Genomic DNA, 10,456 nt, shown 5'->3' on the forward strand with positions numbered 1-10,456 from the left:
TTGTTGTTGGCTAATGCGCCTTCACCGCCCGGCGCCTTGAAGAACTCATCGTCCTCGAAAGGATCCTCCGATTTCTTGCCGAAAATGTTAATGGATTCKGATTTCTTGATCAGTTCCTGTCGCTGTTGCAGTTTGCTATTTCGTAGATTGTGTTTTTTCGCAGCGGTGGTCATGAGTGCGGCGCTGCTAGCGCTTTGCAATGAGTCCGCGTGCCATTGGTCCTCCTTTTCGAAGTCGAATTGTGCATTCGAAAAGTCATCTTCGAAAGCTGCGTCGTCGAATTGTGAAACTTTGACATTATCGTCGAAACGTAATTTYTGCGTGATKATGGGGGGCATGGCATGCGGTGCTGGTGGTTGCGTATTGTCTAAGTCCAAYTGTTGCGCGCTGCTTACACTGTTGGAGTTTTGTGGGAAGCCATGCAATTTTTCTCGTTCGGAGAAGTCATTCGAGAAGCGRAAYGACGACTTGGTTGCCGGTGTCACRCATGCGCTCGCTGTGGTGGCTGCGGGCGTCGAATTGCAGCTGGATGCAGTGCCAGCGGGTGCCGGCGGTGGAGAGCTTTGGTTGAAGTCCGATTCAAAGCCACCATCAAAACTGAATTTCGYAGCACTTCCAGCGCTGCCGCCGGCACCAGTCGTAGCTATATAAGAGCTGGCGGCGCTTGCTAAACTGGCGCTGGCATTCGAACGTGATGTTGGAGATTGTTCATAATCGTCGAAATCATATTCGCCGCCTCTTGTGGGATATTTCTTTGTTGCCGCCGTCGGAGCACTACATTTAAGGGAACTAATGGGCACTTTTCCCATAGAATGCTGTCTGCGTTCGCTCTCCAACATACGTTGATGCATCTCATGGCGACGCCTATTCAAGCGTTCGAATTTGTCCTCATCTGTGGGCGGCTCGTCATAGTCCTCATCCGCATAGTCTTCCTCGTCACCGACATCGTCGTCGTCGTATGTTATRTAATCGTAATTGTCACGAGGATGAGTTGTTGCGGCAACGGTACCACTGTATCGACTACTAGTATTGGACGGTGGTAGGACCGAGCTGCTATAAGGAATATCTTTGCCACGTGACCGCTGTTTTTTGCGGAACCTGAATAAAAGTAATGCATATATTATATCAGCGCTACAACTGTGCATACAAACACTTACCTGCGATCCTTTTCGCCATCAGAGCCGGAGGGTGTCTGTCCGAGTGCGGCAGCCCGCCTGCTTTCAGCCAGTCGTCGTTCTGTGTCCGCAGCACTTGAAGGACGTTTCCAGGATTTTTGACCTGGCAACGGTGGTTCTTTAAGAGAAGAACCAATAAAAAAAGAGATTCACAGTAACGAGGTTTRTGTCCCTTACCTTCACCATCCCAAGGACTGGAACCGCTACTTTTACGCGCCCGCGGTTGTCCGGGCCCCATGCTCATGGTGTTTCCCGTATTACTGGATATCAATTGGCTCGGGCGCTGTAAACTGCGCGTATCCGGTACATTTACACTACTTCCACCGCCCGTCATGCGTGTGCGCTGATGAAAATCATTCTCCGAATCTTGCTCGTACTCAATATCGCCTGTAGCTCGCAACTTCATGCCCTTTCGCAGCGAGCGTGTTTTCTCCGGTCCATAACGTTCGCGAAATTCTTCGTGGCTTTCCATGCTTCCATACACATCGCCACTTCCAAAACTACGCCGACGTCGGGTAGCGCTCTCAAACGATTCGACGCTTTCACGATCGAAGGATTTACGCTCTCGATCGTACATGTAATCCCCACCGCGTGTCTTATAACCACTRCTACCACCGCCACTACTGCCGACTATTCCACTCATTGGAGAGCGACCCTCATCGTAAATATTTTCATAGTCGGAACGTCGTCCAACTTTTGGTTTCTCGAAACTTCCTCCATCGCGATAACGTTCATGGGGCGAATCACCGTAATCATCAAAATCGTAATTTGGACGAGCGTAATCACGATAATATTTGCTGCGTTTGTCGTAGCCACTACGTCGATCATAACTTGAAGACGCATTGGGTGGCAGCGCAACGCCGCGTTTGTCGTAGACTGGAGGTCCGTATGTGGTGCGTTCATAGGCGCTACGTTCGAAAGCGCGTGCGCGCATACTTGCTGCTTGCTCCATATCCTGCGGCGACCAGGTGTGGTGTGGAGCATGRCGGTACCAACTAGGAGATTCTGAAATAAGAATAACGAGTTTAAGTTAACACCATCCGTACGTCAAATATAGTCACCTAAATCGAAGTTATCTCGGCTTCGCGAAAGTCCTGGCTTTAGTTTACGATGATCACGTCTTGTGTTGAATTCCTCCTCGTAGCTGTTAGAAGAATAAAATGTGAGAAACAYTCAAATCTTTGGWAACTTGATTKTTTTGAGAARATCCACKGTACTTACTCATAATCCTCATCACAGGAGTTCAAGCGGCGKGTGTGTCTCACATAATACCCATGCCGATCTGAAGATGGCGGCGGTATTRCGGGCACTCCACTGGGAATGCGTTTTGGCTTTTGAAAATCAGACGGCTCATCATCGCATGGACTGATATCGCGAGATGAAGACGAAGTCTGATGACGTTCTTTCTTTGGCCAACGACGACTGACACCCGTGYTCTTACTCCAACCATAATCGCGTGGATCAGACGAACATGGGGATTCCGCTGTATCGTTCTGTGAGGTGTTCGAAGGCGGCGGAGGTGGTAAATGTAACAATGAATTCTTCATCGTAGACTTCGCCGCAGCCCTGCCGCGTTTATCTACCTTTTCGATATTTGGCTTCGGTGAGTCGAAAGTCGCCCAAAACTCCTTAGAATGTTTTACTTCAGGTTCTTGTTGYAAACTGCTGCCAATGTTGATTTGTTTTGTAGCTGTGTCAATTAGGTTCGAGACAGCRGATAGTTGAGATAGGACTGGTGATGGCTGTGGCGATTTGCTCAGTGGTGACCTTTGTTGCTGCTGGGCAATGCCTGGTATCGGAGACTTCTGTAAGGGTATAGGTGACGTGCTAACGTCATTGAATTGCGCCTGAGACGAGAGCGTGGCATTTGGTCGTGGCAAAGCTATGGAGTTTCCTGATGTCACAATTACTGTGGGCATATTTGTCGCTGAATTCGCRGGGGAGATGCGTTCGCGTGAATCCAAAGATAAATTAGATATGGCACGTTGCATAAGTTCGTCAATTTCCAAGTCATCCTTGGAYGAAGAGAGTCCGCTGCCGCCCGCAACTGTTAGGAATTTATTATCCTGTTTGGCATTCAATAAATTCGGAGAAGGTTGTGAGGCGCAGCGTTCGGGTTGGCTGCCATTCAAATCTAGCTTATCAGATTTTTCACCATCCAATTGTTGTGTGGATGTCGACAGCTTTTCATATTTATCTTGTGTAGCAGCAGAAACTCGGGTTTCTTTATCATTACTATCCAAACTACTTTCGGCTCCGCCATCATCATCTTCGTCGTCGTCCTCGACGGTCAATGCRGATGAGGAAGGCTCCGCTGGTAAKCCACGACTGTCTACTAAACCTAAGCGGTCGGGTCCAATGCTGCTGGCACGCCCATCCATTATATGCTTAAGGTCTTGATCTTGATCTTCGTTGAACTCGTCACTGAATTCGGGGAACTCCTGAGATGCCTGCAAGGCCGCTGGCCGCTTATTGTCGAAAAGATTTTCGACAAGAATTATATCRCGGAGCGCAGCGTACCGATCCTTTGCTTGTGCCACTACTTCCGTTATTTTCGTATCAATCTTTGGTGGTTGCACTTGTGGACCCCCAGAGGACGTAAGAAAATCGTCATCATCAAAGTTAGCCTCGAAGTGCGCACCAATGTCATCTGYTACTGCAGCAATGCCGCCAACATCAGTTCCAGATATAATGCTGCCGCCGGCGTCTTCGTTCTCGTTAATCACTTCGCCAATTAGGTCCGCGTTTTCTTGTTGCTCTTGCAGCTCTTTATCGATGATCTCACGAAAAACCGCATATCGATCGGCTGATGGCACAATTGGTGCGCTTTGGCTAGTATCCGTGAATATTGGAGGCGGACCAACTGGGGGCTCGTTAAATTGCTCGAAATTTGCAAAAGCGTCTTGCCCTTGCCCATCGGCGGTGTGAGTGGAGAAGTCCTCGCCAAACGTATCGTCGAATTTTGCCACAAATGTCGCTTGCTGATCAAAGTTCACCTTAAATACTGTTGATTGAGTCGGTAGAGGTGATGACTCCGCCTTAATAGATTTCATTTCTACACGACGGGTCGGCAGAGGACTCATATGGCTAGGTAGCGCTTGCTCGCGCTGYGGCTTTGACTTCTCAATGAATTCCGAGAGATACGATGTTAGTTCTACCAATGTCATGGTGCTTAGCTTGCTCACCGGCACATTCAACTTCACTGCYAGCTCATCCAAACTTAGAGTCATAAGCTGGCTCAGTGTGATGTCGGGTATGAGAGACGCTGTTGCCACGTTAAGTTCAGCGCCACCATCAGTTACCGCTTGTTGTTGTCGTTTCTGCTGTTGTTGTTGCTGCTGCTGTTGCAAAATCTCCAATTTATTCTCGTAGATATCCTGTGACTTAGAAAGCGATTGTTGGCGTTGAGCGCGGTTGCGTGTTGAGATTTGCGTTGGAGGTGGCAAGAGTGGTGGCACATCTCCCGCAGCTGCATTCGCAATGCTGCCGWTACCACTAATAGGCGCCAAGTAATCATCGTCGGTATGTCCGGGCTTACGTGGTCGACCGGGCCCAGGGTAGGTGCCATCAGAGCGACCAACACGACGTGATGGCAATGGTATCGGTGGAACTTCGGAATTAGCGCTACGTAAAGACTTTGACGTTGTATTAACGAACTCATAACGACTGCTCAAAGACGGCGGTGCGACGCTGGGGGGTACCGCATTACCGGACGTCACACGCGGSCGTATAACAATATCATTGAACTGTTTCTTGGGCGGCAATGGCGGCGGCTCCGCATGCAATGCTGAATCCGGWCGTGGTGGTGGCTCTGGTGCCGCCTCATTCTCGCTTAGTGAGTCGCTCTCCTGTAAACGGCACATATTAATACTATTCGATTCACGCTTGGAGAAACGTGCCTGTCCAAATAGGTGTGGCATCTTCTTATTGCTAATGCTCGATATTACGTCCGCTGTCTGCTGCTTAAATACGGAAGAAGGCTGTCCAGCCGATGAGACCTGCCCCGAGGGYGTCGGCCTCAAACGCACAGTGCTATTGACACCAACTGGCGGTATGGCACTTCCGTTGCCCATCGCTGCTACCGGTTCGYTCATTTGACGCTCTAAGCGCGCTACATCAGCACGCCATTGYGCTGCTGTRCTCAACGGCTGTGCTAACGTGGGCGAAAGACTGCTCTCCGGCGGCAAGCTAACCTGCAGTGGACCATTAAAGACATCCGCAGGACGAGAGGTCTCCGCGCTGRCGGTTGGAGAGCTATGTTGGTTAGTGGCGTCGCCGCTGTTGAATTCAAATTCGAATGGGTCCAATTTGGCAAACACATCACCGCCCTCCTGAAATGGATCACTCTTCTTACGTGTGGGTGAGAAAGGATCGGTGTCACGCGGCATCATTACAACATCGTCAGTTGTTCCAGCAGCAGGCGCCGTGGAGTCTAAAGTGTAATGATTTAAATGGAGATTAGTGGGTATGTTTGTTGTAGTGCACGAAGACGTTGCCGACGATAAAGTCGGCTGGTAATGGTGCATTCTTAAAGTAGAAGCTGTTGTGGAATTAGTAGAGTAGATAGAGGTTGTTAGTAAACTGTTGCTAGATGCTAGTTGGTGGTTAGTATTCGTTAGTCTTGGTACAACAACATTAGAAGCGGTGCTCGTGTATTTSGTACTGCTTATGGTGCAGGTGCAAATGTTAACCGTGCATGGTGGTGCGAGCACACCGATTAGTAAAGTTGTTGTAGTTGTTGTTGCTGCTGCTGTTGCAGACGCCGTTATATTAACTACAGTTTTGTTAGTGTTCAAGGCTGTTTTTAAGCCGGCTATACCTGATGCATGAGTAGTGTTAGTAATATTAAGTGGTGCTGATAGAGAATGCTGTGTCTTCTGCGCGGCATGCAGCTGCGGCGGCTGCATCTGCTGAGCCACTTCGCCCTGCTCGTCCATACCAGCGGTTAGGGCATCCTCGAAGAGACCCTCTTTGCTCAGGAACTCATCGACCACCGCCGAGGCGGCCGTGTAGTGCACACCTGTTGCCGTTATRTCTACAGTGCCGTTGCCACCTGAAGACAGGTCGTTGAGCACTTTTTTGGGTGGGTTTTTAAGCTCTTGGAAGAAGTATTTCTTATCGACATAGGGACGTGTGCGACCCGTGCCTAATGGATCCAAATCTGTAAAAGCATCTAACACATGGGAAAAAGTGATGAATCAGTGAAATTGCCCCGTAGCCGAAAGCGARAGGGAATGACAATGTTATGTAGTGTTTTGTAGCGGGAATAAGCGGGCCACACTAACAAATCAAACATAACTGACGAAACAAACACAATCATAGAAACCAAACCAAACATGTGATCAACTGATATGGACCTGTGGCAAACTGGAAAATAATTTGTAAGATATAATATGAACCTAACATATTCCGAAGATAGTCGGTTGTAGGCTTGATTTGTTCGAAAAAAAAAATAATACCGAATTATACAACCTAACCTGTCTTAGGCAAGTGAGTGATTTGCAACAGATCCGTAAAGTAGACACAAATTACATGCTATAATTACAACACAATACCCGAAACCGTTAGAAACAACTKAGGCAAWCTTGTACAGGAGTTAATCAAATAAACCATGAGTTCGTTAAAAGAAAGTGTTTCCAGAAAATGCTCTTCCAATCTACCTGACTTCACTGCARCACTCGCGGCTGTCTGTGGCGGCCCATCGCYCAAAATCGGTGTCGGCGAAGACGATGTGACGCCCAAAGTGGACGCTGAGGTCGCTGCCGCAGCTCCGCCGGACGGTTGCATGTTCGCGTTGGTTGCCRCATTGGCAGCTGCTTCAACATCGACGAGTGTCGAATGTTCGCTCAATTGTTGTGTAGGTGTGGACGTTGATTCGCTCGGGGCCAGTGGTGCCATTGGCAGWCCAACACCTATGCTCATGTTGCCCGCTTTTGAAGTGTCAAATACATCGTTTTGCTGGTCCAGTTCATGCAGCCAACTGTCGTCGTCTTCTTGTTGCAGAGTGCCGGTGGAAGTGTTCAAGACCGGCGCAGGCGAAAGTAAGGAGGAGAGCGTAACATTTTGACCAGCGCTCACTGATGTTGTTGTTTGATTTACTGCCGTATCAGTCGCCTTAGTGGGCTTATGACGTGAGCGTCCCGATTCTGGAGGCGGCAGGAGATTGTATGTCTGAAACAGAATTAATGCGTGATTAGTAGTACAACAAGAGATAAAAGCAAGAAGTGGCTTACGGGAAAGTTGGTAAATGAGTCTCCAAAAGGATCGTCTTCGTTAACTGACTTCCCAGAGACGCCGGCTGCTGTAGGTTGCGCTGGCTCGTTGGGTGTGATACGTTCCATTTGTGTGATGCCGCGTTGCAAAGAGCTTAACTCTTGCTCCAAATCAACCAAATCGGCTACGGATTCAGGTGACATCTACAAAGGATGGATTTGTGAGTCTTAAAATAAGCATTTAATCYTACAAAAGGAAAACCTCTTTCGCTGCTCCCTTGTTATCCAAATTGACACCCAACCTATTCGAGGCTGTTGCACGACTTTGCCCGCCGATGCCACTTAACATGGACAGCGCGCTACCACCACCGACCCCGCCGCTGCTGCTAAGATCATTATGACCACCCAAGCCGGTGCCAATACCGCCCGCGGCGGACTTAAGCGACGACAATGAGGCAAGCTGATGTTCATGTATGGATTTCGATTGTATTTGCTGGCGCGCCAATTCGATTTCCTTCTTCTTCAATTCGAAAACTACCTGAAAGAGATCGCGCATTGCCAGCACGACCTAGAAATAGTAAAATTAATTTTGTTATTTCTTAGTAACAGTTAAGTCGCCACCTGACTAGCCGCTTTGTCAGTCTTTATACCAAAGAAACGGTGACCGCTGTCCGGTGAACCAAATATATAGCCAAATGCTCGTGAATCGGTCATATCCTGCGCAATGAAGGATATTTTGTGCACCGGATGGTGATAAAGGGAATCTCCTGTTTTTTCATCGCGCAGTCTCAGCCCATCGATTGTCACGTGTATCGTTATGCGTTGTTTATGTTCGCCGGCTGCGCGTATGGCTATTTTAAGATCTTGTAGGGCTTCTTGACACATGCGATCGCCGCGCGCCTCGCCAACTTCGAGTATGCCAATAAGCTTTGCTTTGAAYTGGACGCCATCGCCGAAAAATCGACCGGGATCATTGCGATCTATTGTTTGAAAATGAAATAAAGTGAAGTTAAAAATTGCGACAACAATTAGATATAATTCTCAAAAATCAGCGCAGCTTATTTTTAGCTCTGTAGATTTGGTGCTTAAAATATGTATTGCCACAAAATAACTTATTCTTAAACTGTTTGGGCATTGTTAGTAATTTTAAAACTTTAAATCAATATTTTTTTTTTTTAAATAAGAAGGAAATAAATAAAAATACGAAAGTACTAAACAATAAATTTGATTTGAATACAAATGCTAACGTTTTGCGTAATTCGTCTCCTGCACACCGCTACTGCCGCTGCCCACACCAACCGAGGAGAGCGTTGAAGCGAGCGATAGATTTGATGATGCGGCCGATAGCTTCGAAACCAATGACTTAACCATAGTCTCTGATGACAATGCGCAGCGCTCAACCGCGCTCAACCCCAATCACTATGCTAAATACTGTTTGCTAAGCTATTGTGATGGTTGCCTRATGTGAGTATTATACACGCAATGAYATTTCTCAATGGAAATCCAATATGTTCGGTGACGAGGAAGCTGCCGTAACGTAATTGATAATCWGCGAAATTTGMCCTTTAGGCCTTTCGATTATCTTTTATTTTCGATGCTATGGTATAGCTCTGCATCGACTATTTGCAATGTATTTAKTATATGCTTGAAAATTGGGCTTATTTATTATTTATTATATGTACGTTGCTTATTTTGCTTGTTGTAATTGCTTAATGTTGCTATTATTGTTGAAAGCAAAATTGTTTATTCTCACTATAACAACACATGTACAAGTGTTTTGTTGTTACACATGAGTGCATATTCGGAAGCTGAAATAAATGTGTGTGTGTGTGGGTATATATAAACGCGTTACTACAAAAACACCCAATCAGGCGTCAACGATCACATCATCAGCCTTCATACCATCCCCAGCGAATTCAAGTAGCGCCACATTGCCAGCGTTCACCCGCTACCGCTGCAGCTTATCACCAATCGTTGATTTGTTTTCACTTATGTATATTCTTTTATTCGTAGAATTGAAGGTGGGCCAAGCCTCTGCAGGGTGAGTTGTGTGTTGAATTGGAGACTTCCTCTGYTTAAAGCACAGTGCTTATTTTATTTTATTCGGTCAATAGCGCAAAATTCCTCCGCAGCCACCGCGTACACTGTTTGCTTGGCTCTGGCTTTGCACAATGTACATACATATGTTTGCATCTATCTATGCACGTAGATGAATAGTATTGTAGGTTCTCCACACTGCGTCGACCGAGTGATTGTATGTGCGCTTGTACTATTATTTGCAGGCAGTAGCGTAGTGTGTCTGGAAGTGACAGGCAGTCACAGAAACACGCACACATACACATTTAGGAAAGTAAGCATGTGGGTGCGCACATATAACAACACAAGTATAAACAAAACGCTTCCTTTAGTATCGCGCTGTAGTCTAGGTTGACATTGTCATGTACGTATTGTTTATATTTATTCAATGATTATAATGTCCAGGCGAAATGGCAATTGTCAACTTTGCTTTCCTTCATGCTTTTGTCTGCTAATMAAATATATGTATGTATGTACATATTCGTATGTACGTGAATAAACGTCAGCTCCTACGAGTTGAATTCGTAACAACTATTCAGCTTTGTCGCATTCCTTCGTCAGAAGCGGGCATCAGCACTATCCATCYACATTTGTACATATGTACATATGTATGTATTTCCTTTCGTGCCTGTCGCARTGTCTCCTTTGCGTTTATTGATTTTTCAGTGCAGATTTTTTCAACAGCGATGCAATATTATTATTACGGACACAACTAGAGATTCACTTAAACATTTCTCAATTYACTATTTCGGTAACGTAGTTGATAATTCAGAGAGTCACACTAGTGCAACATCTTCACTTTTAAATTTTCTCGGCAAACGCTGCAACTGTTCCGCGATCAATATTTGCACATTTCACAGTTACTTTGTGCATAAACCATTAATTTTCTCTTATCATGTTATTAATTAGTAATGTTATTTATTTATAAATATTTCAACACACTTTTATATCAATTTGTTTGAGTTGGTTTAATTCTTAAATGTAAATAAAATC

The 10,456-nt window shown here is 46.3% G+C and overlaps 1 protein-coding gene across 1 annotated transcript; it reads right to left on the reverse strand.

Annotated features, from left to right (window-relative positions):
* Nucleotides 1-2: 2 nt before the first annotated feature.
* LOC108969196 (protein disabled) lies at nucleotides 3-10,456 on the reverse strand (the record flags this gene model as incomplete). Its single annotated transcript, XM_018933732.1, has 11 exons — nucleotides 8,635-10,456; nucleotides 8,009-8,367; nucleotides 7,650-7,955; nucleotides 7,409-7,591; nucleotides 6,836-7,346; nucleotides 5,995-6,348; nucleotides 2,397-5,607; nucleotides 2,237-2,319; nucleotides 1,353-2,180; nucleotides 1,158-1,293; nucleotides 3-1,098 (listed from the first exon to the last, which is right to left on the reverse strand). Coding segments are annotated over exons 1-11 (7,191 nt in total), but the record flags the coding sequence as incomplete, so codon positions are not given.

This window comes from Bactrocera latifrons, unplaced genomic scaffold (assembly GCF_001853355.1).
Source record: "Bactrocera latifrons isolate USDA-ARS-PBARC rearing strain unplaced genomic scaffold, ASM185335v1 scaffold_243, whole genome shotgun sequence".
In the NCBI taxonomy this organism is placed as follows: Eukaryota; Metazoa; Arthropoda; class Insecta; order Diptera; family Tephritidae; genus Bactrocera; species Bactrocera latifrons.